General features: G+C 35.6%; 1 protein-coding gene across 6 annotated transcripts in view; it reads right to left on the bottom strand.

The window, feature by feature from the left end:
• Positions 1 to 2,544: 2,544 nt before the first annotated feature.
• The window catches only part of STAG2 (STAG2 cohesin complex component), a 114,171-nt gene continuing 97,662 nt past the window's right edge, over positions 2,545 to 19,053 (bottom strand). For 5 of the 6 annotated variants that reach the window (XM_058536647.1, XM_058536646.1, XM_058536649.1 and 2 more), the window contains 7 exons: positions 17,921 to 18,049; positions 16,829 to 17,052; positions 13,871 to 14,060; positions 13,670 to 13,780; positions 10,554 to 10,680; positions 9,486 to 9,563; positions 2,545 to 4,466 (listed from right to left, as the gene is read on the bottom strand). In XM_058536647.1, coding sequence (XP_058392630.1) covers positions 4,443 to 4,466; positions 9,486 to 9,563; positions 10,554 to 10,680; positions 13,670 to 13,780; positions 13,871 to 14,060; positions 16,829 to 17,052; positions 17,921 to 18,049 — 883 coding nt within the window. In that variant the 3' untranslated portion in view covers positions 2,545 to 4,442. The remainder of the gene's footprint in view (positions 4,467 to 9,485; positions 9,564 to 10,553; positions 10,681 to 13,669; positions 13,781 to 13,870; positions 14,061 to 16,828; positions 17,053 to 17,920; positions 18,050 to 19,053) is intronic. The other variant, XM_058536650.1, reaches the window with a different exon arrangement.

The raw sequence follows: 19,053 nt of genomic DNA, 5'->3' as shown, positions 1-19,053 counted from the left end.
AAAGGAACTTTCTGGGTTGATAGTAATGTTTAATATCTTTGATAGGGGTTTGAGTTAAACAGCTCTGAGCATTTGTTAAAACTCAGCAAATATATACTTAACGGTTTGTGTATTTCATCGTTTATGAGTTTTTACTCCAAAAGAAAAAAAAAGCGGTAAACAAATATTAAACTCCTAATGATATGCATGCTGAAATATTTAGTGGGTCGTGTATCCATGTTTGCAATTTACTTTAAAATACATTTTAAAAATGAGACATACTGCAGCCAGCCCGGTGACATAGTGGTTAAGTTCATGTGCTCTGCTTCAGCGGCCCAGGGTTTGCAAGTTCGGATCCCAGGCGCGGACCTACACACCGCTTGTCAAGCCATGCTGTGGCGGCATCCCACATACAAAGTAGAGGAAGACTGGCACAGATGTTAGCTTGGGGACAATCTTCCTCAAGCAAAAAGAAAACAAGTAAGATTGGCAACAGATGTTAGCTCAAGGCCAATCTTCCTCACCAAAAGAAAAAAAGAGACATATTGATAGAGCGATATGCGTAAAGCAAGTATAGTAAAATATGTTCATTGTAAAATTATTTCAGCATTGCTGTGTGAAATTTTTCATAATAAAACGTTGGGGAAAAAAACTTCAACTGTCAGCCTTATAGGAAGCCTCCCAGAGCACATCCACAGTTAGTGCCCCTCCTCTGGGCTCCTACAACACCCAGTAAAAACAATGAACATACTCCATTTTATTAGTTGTGAATCTGCATCCCAATCCCCAGTGGAACTGTAAGCAACTTGAAAACAAAGTCTGCCTTATTGGTCTTTGACTGCTCAGCAGCTAGCACAAGGCCAGGCACACAGCAGTCAGTAAGATTTGTTGACCTGAAGGGTATTTAGTGAACTTCATCACCTAGCTTCCTCATAACCAAAGGCTTTGTGCTTTACTGGCTCATTTTCTTTTGCTGAATCAATACAGCTACCAAAACAACCTATCTGACCTGGAACTCATTCATGTGAATCCTACAAGTTCCCTCTGTGGCAGGATATTGAAGACATCTCTTCTGGGTTACCCTGCTGTTCTTCCCCAGTCTCCCAACTTTAAAAGCTATTAACTACTACCTATTGATGGGCTCAGGGTTCAGATTTAACTTATACTCTGTTTATAGAAGCCAGCTGGGTAGCATATTAAGGACAGTGTTGATTCTCACCACTCAATTCTATAGTCAGCTAGACTCCTTAAAGATGCTCCATTTCCTCACCATGGCACAACGAACAACGTGCCATTTTATCTTTATGCAATAATCTATGTTATCCTTATGTATCAAATAGTTTGAATGCTCTCAAGACTTAATGCAGCTAGACTGCATGGGCTTGAATGTCAACTCCATCACTTATCAGCCATATAAACTTGCCCAAAGTATTTTATATGGCCTTTTTTTTTTTTTTATTTTTCCCCCAAAGCCCCAGTAGATAGTTGTATGTCATAGCTGCAGGTTCTTCTAGTTGCTGTATGTGGGACGCGGCCTCAGCATGGCCGGAGAAGCAGTGTGTCGGTGTGAACCCGGGATCCGAACCCAGGCGGCCAGTAGCAGAGCACGCGCACTTAACCACTAAGCCACGGGGCCGGCCCCTTGCCCAAAGTATTTTAACTTCTCTGTGCCTCATTTTCCTCACTGCCTCCTGATTTATTTTTTAAAAAAGGGGGCGGGGGGAATAGGATGGGAGGTAATAACATGTTATCACCTATTGTCATGACACTTAATAAGTTACTGTGTGTAAACCACTTAAAACAGTGCCCAGCTATTAGCTATCATTTAATATGTTCAGTTCTGAATCACCAATGACAGAAGACCGGTCTTATAACGTGATCTAAAAACTAGCCTAAATGACCAATGTGCTAGTGTTACACTGGTACGAATCATTTTTAAGAGTACCATGCAAACTTCAACATGTTGAAGACTATAAGAGTTTTCAATAAGAATTCATTTCTTTTTCAAATGTTGACTTTCACTTACCTCCAAGCATGAGTCCCTTATCTAAGGGAGGTTTTATACACACACACACACACACACTCTCTCTCTCTCTCTCTCTCTCTCTCTCTCTCATTCTCTAGCTCAGCACAATCCGCTAGTTTCCTTCCTAGTACTTATTACAAGTTTAATTATTTTATTTGTTTCTTTCCTTGTTTACCCACTAGACCTACGAGGGAGGGACCTTGTCTATCTTGTTCACTGTTAGATCTCTAACACATGTCTAGCACATAGTAGGCACTCAAATGTATGCTGGATGAACAATGCAGACATTTTAAAGAGTGTTTAACCCATACCAGATAAAAATTAAAGTAATAATGGTCGCAGTTTCTATTTTAAAGTAATAACCCAATTGGGGATTTAATCTCATTTAAAAATACACGATTTATTAAAAATATAAAATGGCAATGTTTTCTATAAATTATTCCCACTCAAACATCATTAAAAGATGTGATGATATACTTTCTAAACCATTTATAGCCACCCTCCTCCTTCAATTACAAAAGATAAAACATACAACATACTGTAGGTTTATTTTTATTCAAAAAGTTACTGTCTCAAGACATAAATACAAATCAGAAAACAGTACAATTAGGACAATAGAATGTGGAGGACAACAGGTTAGAGTAATATATAAAACATTTTTAGCTGGTTGAAAACAAAGCTGTAAGAACTGCTTTCACAAAGAAGTACTCCTTTCAAGAGGGAGGAAAAAAATCAACTTAGGTTTAAAATCATATATACAGTCCTCTCAGCAGTTCTAGTAAATGCAGTGGTGTGAAAAACAACATAGGCAATATTTTTGCACATAACAATATTTGTTGATGGAAAATCTGTTAGACAAGTCTGGTTTCATTTGTTATTAACCATGATTTAATAAAATAATTGTATTTTATCATGATCTTTTAGCTAACCTATGGTTTTTGGCTACCACAGCCCAATGCTTGTTGATTTCCGACTCTAAGAACTGGAAGCCTTTTGGTATTCACCCATCTGAAGATATTCTTGTATTGCAAGCATATTAAGGCATGGAATGATTAAAATAATATACCTCAAGAACTGAGAGACGACTGACAAAAGGTAGATATACATGTAATATAAGTTAATATTTTGTTTTAAACGATGTCTAGCTGCCTAAGCCTCGCAAAATGAGTTGATGTCAAAATGGCAAGTAGCCACTTTCTGTTTTAAACTAATTTATTTGTGAAAGGACATAAAATGAAGTTTAAAGCTTAGCTTTCAAAGAATATTATGGGTTATGAATTCTATTATCCCATCTAATTTACATACAGAGGAAATGTACTGTAACCTGTTAGAAGTATCTTTAACCTGAAGACTGCTTGCAAAGACAGATAGATAAAACAATATAAAATACAAATTTAAAAATCATTTTAAAGCATGAACACTCATGCTTTTCTATTTTTAAACATTGTTAAACTTTCAATATATTTCTGAAACCTCATAATTTTAAGTTGGAATTTAAAAGTAAGAAAAAACTAAACAAACTGCGCAATTATAAAATCAGCACCAATTTATATATATATATAATTTTATTTAAAATTTAGATCCCTATTCCCACACTCTAATAAGCTGTATAATTTTTGTTTAGAATTTTTCTGCAAACATACTACAATAAGCTTCTTTTATTTGGAGACAAAATACAGTGGCACTACTGGAAGGAATATCACAACATTACATTTTTATCTTAAAGGACAAGCAAACTTTCAGGGTTGATAATGGGATAAGCATGTTTGAGACTGGTTACCTTCTGGCAGTTCACTGCATCTGGATATTTCTGAAAAGTATAGAGAAGCTCTTGGATTTTAAAAATATCTTAAAATACATTTTAGATGAAAAAATTGTAAAAGTTCTGCTTATAAGTTTACTTTTCTCCACAATTACAATATTTAAAAGAAAGCCTTGTTGATTGATGTTTTAAGCATTTAAATTTAGAATGCTAAAAACAATTCTATCCTATTATGTCAGGGGAGGGGAATAAACTCATCCTTAACTTTGTTTCTTGGATGTAAACAGAAATCCAGCAGAGGTCATCATTTCTTAGTACACCCAGTAGATAAATGTGAGAGAATTCATGTCTGTACCAAATGCCTCTTCAGATTGTTATATTTTCTTTAAAAAAAGCATGAAATAATCGATTCAAAAGCCAACTAACAGAGCATAAATAAAATATTTACTTTCTAAGAAAAACTGTAGCTTATCATCAAATTGTTTACTTGTCCTTTACTTTTTTCAGGCAAACAAAACTGCCCCTCAATGCACTTGATCTTGGTAAGCATAAGCATGTCATATTCTCCTTAGAGAAAAATCTGTACAGAATTTCACTGTATCTACCACACTTTATTTTAAAATTTCCTCTTCCACTTAGAAATGACTTCACCACAGATTTAATTGTGTACTGGTATTAAAACATTGACACCCCAAGAACCTAATGAGAGAGAGGGAGAAAAAACTTCGTTAAAATTGTCATTCATTTCTTTGTAAAATATATCTGTAAATATTACATTGATACTTGATAATATTAACTTTAATGACATGCTAATAAAACCACTTTTAAAAATTCCCCTTGCTTCAGATTTGTAATTCTAAAATTAAAATGACCATCAATATATAATGAAATAATTACTCAGGCCTAATCAAGATGCTACTTACCTCATAAATATAACAAAGAGCAGGGACCGTGTCTCATTTATATGTTTAAATACACCTCTCATGCCTAGATAATGCCCTGAACATAGGCACTCAATATTTATTGAATGAACAAATGAATGTGCTTGCTGACATACATTTCTAGCACAGGTTTGTTGGAAAGAGCTTAAGAATGTCTTGCAAACTTGGTCATTTGCACTGTGGAGTGGGTATAGTTTTTAAAAAGGCATTTGAGTATGCAGACCAAAAACATCCAAGAACAATACAAGTACGTAGAAAATAGGAAGCATTCTTTAGGAAATCTGGCCTGAGTGAATGAACAGAACTACAAATTTTAAGAAATCCAATTAAGTAAGGTGAAATCTGGGCAAACTAACTTATACTGATGCTTTTCCATACATTCCAGGTGGGAAAAGAATGTTAGGTAAAATCCAATAATTACTTGCCACTAACTAAAAAAAGTAAAAGCAAATGATGATTGGAGCAATTCTCCCTCATGAAAACAAGATATAACTTTTAGCTCTACAGACTAAGAGTTAGGCTATTCAATTAAAATTCCAGCACTTACTATGACAATTAAGTAATATTTTATAAAATACTGTAATGAGCTAATAAGAAATGATATTAAAGCCAGAAGTAATGAACTAAGATTGGGATTACAAAGGGCTCTTACTTGCAAATTAAGTAAATCTCACTTTAACAAAAGTGATAGAACTCACGAATTGTTTTGATCTGAAGGAATTACGTATTTTCAGAACAGGAAACAAAAATCTATCTGATTGTAGCCTCCCTGTAGTCAATTATTAAGTGAAGTGTTTGGAATCCCCAGTGACAAGAACAAAGAGGATTAATGCACCCCACTTGTTACCTGTCATCCACCAAAACCACCACCACTATGCACCCCGTGTCCTCGCCAACCCTCCAACAAGATTCAGGGTTCTCCTTTTTTGGTTACAGTCAGAGTTTGGATGGTTAGAATGTTTCCACCAAAGAGGCCTAGATGATATTTCAAGGCCCTTTCTAGCTATAACACTCTGTGACTCTGGGCAAGAGGAGGTCTGATGATGGATGAGAGGTAAAACCTTAATTAGCAATTCTTAGTATAGAGTGTGGCATGAAGATGAACTCAAGATCTTTCCAAACCGAGTGCCTAACTAGAAACTGCCTGAACAGACTTTTTTTCTCTTTTTTTATGCAGACTAGGTTATAAGTAGATTCTTACTAGAACATTAAATTAGCGCCATTATACTGAATCTTCCTTCTACCAATTCTATACTACAGGTAATTCTAATAAGAAAATCTCAACACAAGAGAAGAATGCCCTTAGTGACACTTGTTCTCTTTTTGTGTTAACATAAACTACCCCTGTTTCTGGTGTTAACACTGATAAACACTTAAGCACATATTTTAAAAGTACAAACAGCAAGCTTCAGTGTGTTGTGGCAATACTGGCCCACTAGTAGCAGAAAGCAACCATTGGCACAAAGGGAAAAACCAATGCTGTTTCCAGATATAAAACTAACTAAATAATAAACCTAGAATTTTATGTATATGCAACTCAAAACTGTTCTCCTCAGAGTTTTTATATTACCATTTCTGAATCATGTGGATATCATGTTACAAAAGACATATTTAGGATTTATTTAGTAATAACCTAAAGTATCTATACTAGAACGCTTTGGGTTACCTTCACTTAGAATTAGAGAATCTTAGAACTGGGTATAAAAGGATTTAAGTCTCTATTTTACTATTGATGACTCACTTATCATAGGCTTGAGTAAAAACAGATGCAGGCTATTGCATAAACGCAAACACAGATTTTTACATTTAAAATTTTTCATTCTTCTATTTCTTAAATTATTGTTCAGATAATATGAGGTAAAGTTTAATGTATATTTAAAAATAAACTAGTATTAACTTAAACATACACACACACACACACACACACACACACACACGGTCAAAGACTTCTGAAGATACCTGAACCTTTAAAGATTATTGGGTGCTCAGTTATGTGACTGCTGCCATCATGTGGTAATACTATAAAACTACAAGTATAGATGAATGTGCTCATTTTCCTAATTTTAGTAAGAGAAGCAGCTAAACTACTATCCTCTTAGTTATAACACATCCAATAAACATGAGAATGCCAAAAATTTTCTATAAATAACAAATAATTATTAGGTCCCTATCTTGAGCCTTGCTGAGATTGTAGTTTTCTCTAGATGTTAAATGTCAAAAACATATACACATAATTTACATTGCTATTTCATTATTTTAGTACCGTCACATGCCGCATAATGACGTTTAGGTCAACAACAAACCAACGGTGGTCCCATAAGATTACTACCATATAGTCTAGGTGTGTAGGCTATACCATCTAGGTTTGTGTAAGTACAGTCTATGACGTTCGCACAATGACAAAAATCGCCTAACTATGCATTTCTTAGAACGTATCCCCGTCATTAAGTGACACACGGCTGTAATCTGAAGTGAAGAACACCTTTTTGGAAATCGAGTAAGTGACTAAGGCAACAAATGCCTAAAGTTTTCCTGACTTTAAATGAACACAAGAAAAAATAAGATCTCTAACGGCCCATATCAATTTTGACTACAGTTAATCATTTCAGAAAATTTTTAAATTTTCTTGGTGTTTCTTCCAAATGAGGTCTAATTTTAGTTCTGGGAAGTACAATAGTAGAGACAGCATAAGATTTTTAAATCAAAAAGAACTCGGATCAAATTACTACTCCGACACTAAAGGTGTATAACTGAGCAAGTCACTGAACCACCTCTTCAGTCCAAGTTTGCTTGGGTGTAAAAGTGGGATCCCATCACCTTTCTCACAAGGTTGCTGAGAGGATCAAGCTAAATCATGCCCAGCATAGTGTCAGGCACAAATACTAGCTTCCGTCCTTTTCATTTCAAAGTGATAGTAAAGGTACGAGAGCTCCTTGAGGGCAGGGAGAGCATCTTATTCCCTTTAGCACCAACTTCTAGTTCAATATAATGCTGAATTAATGCATTTCATAATATCTGTTTGAAAATTTCAGATTCTTTTACTCCTCATCACAATCACTACCTTCATGTTTTACTTAACAAATTGGGAAGATACATATTCCTAGATTATCAGGGAACCATATACCTCAATATGCACTTAAATTACAGGCTTAGGGTAGGCCTAGGTCACCTATGCTACTCAAAGTATGGTCTGCGGAACTGAAGCATTGACAGCACTTGTTAGAGAGGCAGAATCTCAGGCCACACTCCAGAGCTACTGAAGCAGAATCTACCTCCAGATGATTCATATGCACATTAGAGATTAAGCAACACTGATTTAAAGGATCCCAAGGTGGCCTGTCCAAAGATTTTTATACCTGCTGCTCTACCAAACTGTGTCTTTTGGCTCAAATAACTGACCTTATTATTAGTGTGAGCTGGTTTGTCAAAATTCTTCCAAGAGCTATCTGAAAGTAGATTATGAGGTGGGGGAGGGCAAGGAGAGAATGGTAGAAATTGGGGCACAGAAGGCAGGCCTCAGAGGACATTACAACAATCATCTGAGTTAGTAGGTGATACGAGGAAAGAGCATAAATGGGTAGACACTAAAAAGTGAGGTGGAAGGGCACTTAAACGGATTTATTCATTTGACAAATAAAACCAAACATTATGCTAGGCAGAATTCAAAAAGAATAAAATCATCACTGCCTGGAGTTCAGTCTATCAAGCAAAACGTAATATCTTATTTCACTACACCAGACTGGTAATTATCAAAATAAAAGTGTATACAAAGTGTTATAGGAGCTGAGAATAAACTATCCGGAGGGGCCAGCAAAATCTCCACCGGTGATGTCCGAACTATTAAAGGAAGAATTCACTAGGAGGAAAAGGAAAGGGGCAATTCTGGCAGAGAGAAAAGCTTATACAAAGTCATGGAGTCATGAAAAAACACAGTGTGCCTGAGAGGAACTACAAGATTTGGTACAGCTGGAGCGCAGGATAAATGTAAGGAAAAGGTCAAGGTTAAGATGGCAAAGGAGGCAGATCACAAAAGCTTTGTTTGCCAGGTTGAGGAGCCAAAATTTTTTCTTAATGACAATGGGGAAAAAAAATCAATGAAAGACCTAAAACTATGAGAAGGGGATCAGATTTGTATTTTAGAAAGATGACCTCAAAAGAGATATAAAGGAGGGGTGAGGCAGCAAGATCAGTTTAAAGGCTACTCCAAGCGAAAACTGAGGAGGACTTGAACCAAGGCACTGTTGGGGAGAACATGGCAGCAGGGATTGATATGAGAAGTGCTTAAGAAATAGAATTGACAATACCTAACAATAACTAATTATCTCAATCCCCTTCTCTTTTTTATCAAAGCCTTTGTTCAAGTTCTATTTTTCACCATGCGTTCACACTAAGATTTTTATTATTATGATTATTATTCCTCTCATTCATCCTATCCATCCATAAATGCCAAGGAAATCTTTCTGAAACACAATTCTGATCACGCCACTCCCTCACTCAAAATGTTTTAACGGGTAACTCAAACCTACAGGAAAAGCCCAAATTCCTTAACATAACATTCAAGTCCCAGTTGGTCAGGGATTCAAAGGCACTTTTAATCTGTTACCAGCACTGCATCACCCCTCCCATCCCCTCAAAATCCCTCCTGCCTGCCTCTTTTTCTCCTGTCCACTTGTTTTTACCCATTCTCAATGTGCTGTCCCAGCTCTTCAACCTCAAACTTAGGGATTGCCTTTATTTTTGATTTTGCAATCCTGGGGTACATTTAAATTAAACCTACTGATTCATCCATAATTGAAGCTGGATCAAAGAAATCAGGCTTCAGTTCTGTTCTCTCTCGTCTGTTCTTTGATGGTGGCTAAGGGAAAAAAAGGAAGGAAGTTGACACTTGCCGTATCTATAAGCCAGAGAGTAACTGAAAATATTGAAGTTAATGATCATTAAGTTTTCACATAGCCTATATAAGTTGCAAGTATACCTTACAATACTTTAAATATGTATATTCAAACCACAGAATGTTTTAAAAGATACAAAAGCAATTCATTCATGGAAAATTATTCTAAAAGATAAAAACTGGAAAACTCATTTTTCGTTTTACTTTAATAATGCCTCTCTCAAATCATTTTCCTTTAAAGGCACCAAATTACACTACTCTGAAGAGAAGCCATATTTAATTATTTCTTCCTTTTAAGGAGAAAACACCATGGTATACTGAGAAGTAGAATCAGAAGACCTGGCTTACGCTAAGTCTCAGCTTTACTGCTTACTAGTTTTGTCTCCCTGCATAAGGCTGTCTAGGCTTCAATATCCTCAAATCCTTTCAACCTACCTCACAAAGTTGAATGAGACATGTGGCAAAACAAAATACCTAGAAGCATTTTGTATATGATAAAGCCCTAATCACATATATGATATAATTATCAATAACGCATATACCCTCACATACATTTAACTTCCAAGTTTAAGTAATTTTACTTTATTATCTGATATGGAAATTTGTTTCAATAACGGAGTATCAAGTTAATAATGTTTTGACAAAGGTAAATAAATGGAAAATTATAAGGTGTCGTGATACTTAGTACAACGTTAAGCAAAATGTATTGTTTAAATCTATATATTCCTAAATTAATCTCAAAGTTAATCATCTTAAACTAAGATCTAACACCCTCACCAACCTCACCCTCTCCTCAATCCCTTCTCATATACCTCAACACTTGGCAACTATTTTATTTAATAATTTTGCAAAACTTACTTTTCATAGCAAGTATTTCTCTCCTCTAGTAAATATCCAACTTAATTTCCAAAGGATCTAACTTGAAAATCTTACAGAAATCATTAAGTTTCTTACCAAGTCTATATCCATCGTGTCAAAATCCATTCCCTCATTAAGATCTTCAATCCTCCCTTCTGAGGACATCATAACATCTTCAACGATTGGCTCTTCATCATCTTCCATTAGACTTGTACCACGCCGACTAGAGAAATATAAAACAAGGTCAAGATCCGAACCAACGTTGTGACTATTAATATATTGGCAGCAACTATGTGGCTCTCTATATTCAAGTGTAATGGAAAATGATGGAATTAAAGGTCAGGGAAAATGATTAGGCATTTGATCATGTCGTCAATGATGTCAAAACCCCAATGTTCACTTGTCTAAAAATGCTAAGGAGATATGTTTATTCTACATTACTTCAATACATTTAGCTTGATAGTCTTGATATCCCATATAAAAAGTTCAATGAGAATTTCCCACATGGGAACAGACAAGATACCTCAAATCCTTTTTGATAGTAGGCAGGGTACAAATTAATAAACAAATATAAAACAGAGACCAGAGAAATGACATTTTCAGAATACATATATTTTCATTAATATATAATGTTAATATTACCCATCATTCACTCATTCACTCAGTACCTAATGTGTACCACGCACTCATTCATTCATCCAGTGCCTATTATGTGCCAGACTTCTACTGTGGCCTATGGATGCAAAAAAAAAAGATGAATAAGACATGGTTCCTGCCCTCAAGGAGCTCACAGTCTACTATGGGAAACAGAGATAATTAATTATGACAAAATGTGATAAATACTGCAAGAGAAATATGCACCAAGTGGTATAAAGATATACTGAAAAAAGAGATTAATTCTGCTTGAGAAAAAAATGAGCAACATTTATGCTGAAACTTGGATTCTGTGTCCTATGAAACTCAAAACTAAGACATATATAGAAAGGTAAAATAAAAATTAAGACCAAAAATTCTGCATGCTATCACATAATTATAAGGAATAAACTCAAATTTCAAGTTCACAAATTAGCCCAGACCAATATAAACGAGTCAGCGTAAAAGTGAAATTGAGGGTGATTTTTTGTTCCCCAGTTTGGCCAATATTTCCTTCTTTTCTCACTCATTTAAAGATCCTCCCATCCCCAAATCAATTATTTACTGAATGCTTGCTTATAACTTACACAATACTATGTTCAAGACATGATGTCTAATCCAGGCTACCCAGACAACTATGTTGACAATGGTCCCTATTTCCTAAGTGTTCTGGATAGTAAATGGCAATTTTACTAAATTTGGTGGAGGCAACTGTGAAGGGAATATGTGTGCTTTGTGCATTATGTGGAAAACCAGAAATCTATTCTGCATTTCATTTGTATAAAACAAAGAGAAATAATTTGCAAGTATTTTCAGTTATAGGGCAGACACCATTACAGAAAAATCATTGTAAAAAGAAAAATATTCTAAAGTATCAGGCAATAGACCACTTATGTTACAACAACCAAAAGAATCTTCTGGTAATAATTATTTAACTGGAATAATCTCTTGTAGTCACCTGGGGAAGTTTATCTCTAAGGGGAATTAAAACAAACTACAAACAAAAGTAATGATAAATGGTACTGAATAATGAGATGCTGTGGAAGATCTTGGATACTGGTGCAAAGTCTTCACGGGAGAGATATGGACTCAATGATTGCATGGCAGAATTCTGGAATGTTTGGACTGGCTAGTGACTGGTTGGAAGCTAAGAAATTAGTTGTTGAATCCAGCATAAAATAAGAACATATATTAAGGGGAATGTGGCCATAGAAACAGAATAGGGGACAGAACCAAGTGATAGCATAGATGATGACAATATTAGACAAGTTAGGATCAGACTCTATACATGTGATAGACTATACTTTGTCTGTAGAGGTTCTTAAGATCGCCATAGAGATAACTAAAGTGAATTTAAATAGGCTACCACTCATGCGGTAAATGATCATTTCTTAAGAAAAATAGGTGGAATTCTCATCATTTCAAAAACCAATAAAACAAAATATAAATTTAAAAGAGAAGGTAACAGTCACTATCTCTTAGTACTAAAACATATACCACATTATGTTACAAATACAAAGCTTTCAAACTCAAAAATGTAAATAATCAGAATCATCATATCTTCCCCTTTGTACCAATCATCTAAAGATTGCTTGTCTGCCATTTCTTTTGGAGCGAAAGTTAATAAAGATTTATAAAGGTCTCATATAGATTCCAGTAAAAACAAAGTATTTAAAAGTTAAACTACAAATTGTTTTTTAGCATTGGACATTTATTCATTCAATGAACATTTACTTAGCACTTTTTATGTGCCAAGCACTGACAGGCAATGAAAGTGGTCCCTGCCCTTGAGGAGCTCACAGTCTAGAGAAAGGGACAAATTCATAAACAAATTACAATACAATGTGCTAAGTGGTATAAGAAATATGAATATACATAGTGTTATGGGAGCATAAATGACTGCAGCTTCACATAAGGTGACACCTAAGCTTGTTCTTTTATGATGATTTTACCAGGTGCCAGGGCATGGGATATGATACCAATATGTAGCCAGGGGCTATATTTTGAAAGATCTTGCATGCCATGAGCTAAGGAGTTTGAACTCTATCCTGCAGGCAATGGGGAGCCATGGAAAGGTTTTAAGTAAAAGAGTTACATGATCACAATTTTTATTGTAGAACAGTAATTCTTGACGGCAGTGTGAATGATGGAGTGGTGGTGGGAGGAGTGAGGGGAGGGGTTTGGTGAGAGGATAAATGGGAGATCTGAGGGGAAGAAAACGAGTTAGAAAGCTAATACAATAGTTCAGGTGAGAGATGAGGGCCTGAACTAAGGTGGGGAATCAATTAAAATGTAACAAACTGGGTTTTAGCTATAATTCTGTGTACCAAAATAAACAAGGATTCATATTTAAACTTTTCCAACAGATCAACCTAAGATTGGTCCTTTAGCTAACTAGTTAATATTTTAACTTAAAAAGATGTTTTTTCTGTTGGAAAGAACAATTTTTAGTTCCTTGATTATTTCAGCTTAGTTACTCTAGAGAGTTTGCTGAAATTTTTAGATAAGGCACACATTAAAATATGTTAAAATGAATTAGTGAACTTCCTAGACTCAGACAATAAGGCACTCTCACTTACATGGCATGCTGAAGATTAGTTCGCAGTTTAACATAGCTCATTGCTGCTCTCTCCTGCTGTTGCCTTGCTTCCTCTTGTTGTCTTTGAGCTAACATCCATGTTACCTGCGTGCTTCAAGGAGAATTTTATTCTTCTTTTAACTTAACTTTTTTCTATGTAATTAATAAAGTTATAGTACAGAAAATGATCAAATGTACTCACTTATAATCAAGAGGAGTTTGATGATGTTCAGTCTGCATTGGATAGACACTCATGAAGCTATCCTCAGGTCGTAATCTTTTGGGCTCTCTCATAATCGTTGAGGTGAGTTGTGGTGTCTGCATCATAACTGGGGTGTGCAGTGTTTGGTCTCTGCTTAGCCACATACTGTCACTACTACTGCTTTCTTCGGCTGAAAAAGAAAATCAACAGCAATGAAGTTCAGTCGCTAATTTTGACTAATCAGATGTCTAATACAACCTGTTCAGGTCAACAAACACCTGGTTGCTTTCCACATGCTAGTGCTTGGAAGGGGGATACAAAGGTATGTAAGGTGCAGTCCCTGCCCTGCGCTTACAGTCTAGTTGTGGAGAAGGAAAACACAGCAATTACAACACACTGTGGTAAGCGCTAGAAGAGAGGGAAGCACAGGTGGAATGGGAGCAACGTGAGGGATGAGAGCCAGCTACCCAGCAGTGACTTCTAACTAGAGTAGATACTGTGTAAAGATCGCAATTTCATGTGTTTCAAACTAAGAGTTTGGCATTTCTGGGGTAAGCAGCAAAAGGTAAGGCTGAATAAAGAGGCAGGAATCAATTTATGGAAAGTCTTATAAGCTGTGCTAAGGTGAAAGGAACTACTGCTGAAGGTTTTAGGGAAGGGAAGCAATGTGGTGAGTTACATATTTTAGTCAAAGTATGCAGTGGCAGTGTGGAGAATGGACTTAAGAATATGAAGACTAATGAGCAAACAGGCTAGTTAGGAGGCTAACTGTGCAGCCGAGGTGAGTTAGAGGTGGGAACAGGAATAGAGACAATGAGAGAATGGTGCCCAGTCTATAAGATGCTCACCACTGATCAAGCATTAAGAACAACTTCAAGGGGAGCACAAATCCACATGCGCATTAAGCACTGGACTAAAAAGACCAGCTTTCACACCTGCAAAAGCTACTTGTTCTCAAATGTCTGTAGATGCTTCCATGATTAATAAACGACAAATTCACATGCAAGTGTGACTGAATTCATAGTAATTCTTTAAAATCACTGGTTTGGGAGGTGAAATTAATAGCACTTGATGACTGACTGAACATGAATTTGGAGGAAAACTATTTTATTAGAATATTACTTATGTGCTTATATATATGTAAGTTTTTAAGGGAAGAGTGGAAAGAAAAATGTGCTAATAACTCCCTAGTAATAGATGGATTAGACATAAATTTCATAATCTGCAATATAATTACATCAGCCTTTACATTCTTAAGGCTCCAATTTTGTCTTCAAAACTCCAACTATCTGGCCAACTTATCAGTATTTATCCTTCCTTCTTTTAACTTAGTAATGCCTCAATTTCTATGGCCCTCTCCAAAAACCTAAACAAAGAGAACATTGACTCTTTCTATAAAAATTGAAGTATCTGATTTGATAATCCATCTTTAAGATGTTATGTAAATACCAACTCATATGTGCTCCATGAAATCTAAGAAAAAGGAGATTTTGATGGCCCAGCACAAATCTGTAACTACAAACTATTCAGATGAGAAAAACTTTTTAAAATTTATAGTAATGTGTAGGAAACATCATCTTTTAATTTGATAACTTTTCCATTTTAAAAAAGGAAAATTTATTTAACTTCCTATAAACCATCAGCCCTAACTATTTTAACTGGTCAAGGACACTGTAAACTAAATTTTCCCCATTGACTGGGATGTTGGGACTATATAATCAACCAAATCCAAATCTAAGGTTGTACAAGTTATAAGTTTATGCCTTTACATTATTGGACAAAAGATATAAAACCATTAATCCATGGGACAATCAAGTTTTAAACACTACACACCTGATGATGGCTGAGAAATTACGTGGCAATTTAAAAATATGGCCCCCAAATCTTTGACACTCCTCACATTAAGAGGTGGCGGATTGTGTCCCATCCTCCCATCCTCTTGAATCTGGGCCCTGTGATTGCTTGGTCAACAGAATATGGTGGAAATTATTCTATGCCAGTTTCTGGCCTTAAGAAACTAGCAGCTTCCACTTCCTGTCTCTTGAGACACTTGCTCTTGGAACCCAGTCACATGCTATGAGGAAGCCAAACAGCCACATGGAGAGGTCACATGTAGGCGTTCTGGCAGGAGAGGTCACACGTAGTTGTTCTGACAGACAATCCAGCTGAGGTCCCAGCTGACAGCCAGCATCAGATATATCTGTAAGTGAAGATACCCCCATACAATTCTGGTCACCAGCCTCTGAGTCTTCCTAGACGAAACACCAGAAATCATATCCCTGCTATGTCCTAAGTTTGGGGGTAGTTTGTTACTCAGCAATAATAACTGGAACAAATTTTGACAACTAGGTTCATCTGTTTAAAGGTTCCTAAGGAAAGGAAAAAAGTCCCCAGGCCCATTTTGAACCAACCCTGGAGTGCTAAGAGTCCAAGAGATGCAAGCATCATAACACATTGCTACCTCTAAGAGTACAGACAGCAATTTGTATTTCTATAAAGTTCTTCATGATTAATGACCTCTTCATAGAAATTCAAAAGTTGCAACGTTCTGAATCTGTTGCTCCACTTAAACTAGATGATCTGATCTTTTCGGTAATGATTAGCTCTACAATACTGAGTCCATATCCTATGCATACAGTATAGCACAGTGATTAAAAAGCAGGCACTCTAGAGTGAGACTGCCTGGCTCTGCTACTTCACCTCTGTGTGACCTTAGATAAATTACTTAACCTCTCTGTACTAGATTTCTCATCTGGAAAATGAGGATGTACCTAACAAGTTGTGAGAACTGAGTTTATGTATATAAGTGCTTAAAAGAGTATATTTACACATAACTGGACACACTGTGCGAGATATTATTTAACAACATGTATCTCAAGTAAAAAAATAAGGTGAACCTTAATGACTAAGTTAGTAAACGTAAGGGATAAATATAAAGAGAAAAAACTATATTCTTACTCAGTGCAAGCTGCATGCCTTCAACCACTTTCCGTTTTCCTGTAGATGGTTTTGATTTTTTACTCCGCACAGTTGACCCCCGACTGCTAATTCCACTAATGACTGACATGGTGTCATCATCACCACCAGCTAGCAAAGAATTTCGGTAAGACATCAGTGGAAGCCACACATCTTCTCTTCGGAGTGACATCTGAAAGGTCATGAACTTTTCCAAGTAAACATACCTTAAAAAGAAGTAGAAACCATTAGTTGTGATACATAAAACTGCCATAGCTTTTTTTTCTTTATTCCTCCTAATAATCTTAAGGCTCACATACCATATGGAACATTCAATGATTCCATCAGAATTAAATAGAAAGCAAAGTAAATTAGAATGAAACAAAATAACGGTTGATAGTCTACATTTCCTCAAAGCATACAGTAACAATTGAAGGATGTAAGTGTTTTCTTTCTCAAGATGATTCTGTTCTATCCTAACTTTTCAGGTCTTCTGCTAGAAGAACAAACCCAAGACATATTTCTGGAAAGTGGACTGGATTTAAAATCACACAATTTGGGTTCTAGTCCCAGTTCTACCAACCCCTAGCTATATGAGCACAGGCATAGTACTTCACTACTCAATCTTAGCCTCACTGGTACACTGATGAGCAATTTTGTCTCTATCAAGATTCTCACATTAAATGAAATTAAAAAAGATAAAAAGGGGACTTCTACTTTCTAGTGTAGTCACAGCTCAGGACACAGACTAAGATGTTCTTGTTGGATCACCAATATTATTGTCTGTTAAATGCTCCCTCTTTGGTTAGGCTAAGCCAAGAATGCAAATAAGAATACATAAAGCATTCAAGTTACACCTCTAAAACCACAACTATACTATGAGGAGAACTCACAGAATTAAAATGGAGTATTATGCATAAAATATAGTTATAATCCTTAAACTATACAATTTCTGAAGTATAATGTTTTTTGTGCATTAATGCAATCCTACAATTCTAATCTGTGCGTGTAAAAGGAGAGAGAAACCAAGTATAATAAGTGATCTTTAAGGATTGTGAAACAAAATTAAATAGAGTATTTCTAGCAAATACATACACCGTTCTTTTGTCTTGTCGGAGTAGTTTAGAAGAAAATTCACTCAGAATATCAAGAAATGCCAAATTTAAAGGTGGGTGGCTCTCTCCTTGTGGATTAGGCTCTTTAAAAGCAAATTCTATGCCATCTCTGCAACAAGAAAAAAAGACAAATATTTAAGGGACTATGATACAAAATTTAATAACTTACAAAGGAAATGTCTCTCTACACTTTCATTCCACTACTAAGATGTTTCCTTTGCTGTGCATTTAATCTGAGGAACAGAGAGAATAAGGAGGCTCTAGTGTGAAAATGGACAAATATATTTACATTTTATTTCACGATTACTCTAAAACAAAACAAACCCAGACAGACACACACACACCAGCTAGCCTTTAGTTCGAATGCGGTTTGGTATATCAACATTCTTTCCTCGGTTCTCTTTTCCATAGAAAATAACCCAAATTCTCTCACATAATAATCGATACATTTTCTGTATTTTTGAAAACATAAAGGAGACCTACTATAACATATAGGATTAACTTAAAAATAATGATTAGACTATTTGTAATGATTTATTTACGAGTAAAGTTTAAAAATTAAACTCCACTCGGCCCATTTTAACTATATTTATTTAACAATAAATATCTCTATCAATCAAAACAACAACCCACATTATACTCTTATCATAAATATAATTGTATAAAAAACAATCCAGATGAAATTGAGGAGGAAAAAAGGAAGGCTATTACATCAAGAAAACAATATACTACTTCCTAAAATTAGCATCCAATGTATTAAAAGGCATAAAAAGGAATTTGAGATTTTTATAGCAAAGTGAAAGGAGAGAGTGAATTCAAGTTGGGGAAGGTATGAGACTAACTTAGAGAACAGAAAAATGTCTGTAGGGAGACATTTAACACTTTTACAACTAAATAAGCAAGAGGAGCAAAAGAGACACAAATAAAACAGAGAGCTTTCAATGAAAGACAATCCCAAGCCTCTTGAGTTTCCCAAAGGCCAGGCTCTTTATCCACAATTAAGAGATAAAGGGTATTAACATCCATGTGTTGGTTATGTTAAAGCTCTAAAATATACTCATACTTAAACGCATAACTAATCACTAAACCATATGCCCAAAATAAAATCAGATG

Source organism: Diceros bicornis, chromosome X, assembly GCF_020826845.1.
Source record: "Diceros bicornis minor isolate mBicDic1 chromosome X, mDicBic1.mat.cur, whole genome shotgun sequence".
NCBI classification, from domain to species: Eukaryota; Metazoa; Chordata; class Mammalia; order Perissodactyla; family Rhinocerotidae; genus Diceros; species Diceros bicornis.
Note: the sequence above shows the minus strand (reverse complement) of the source record. Positions and strands in the feature narration are given on the sequence as shown.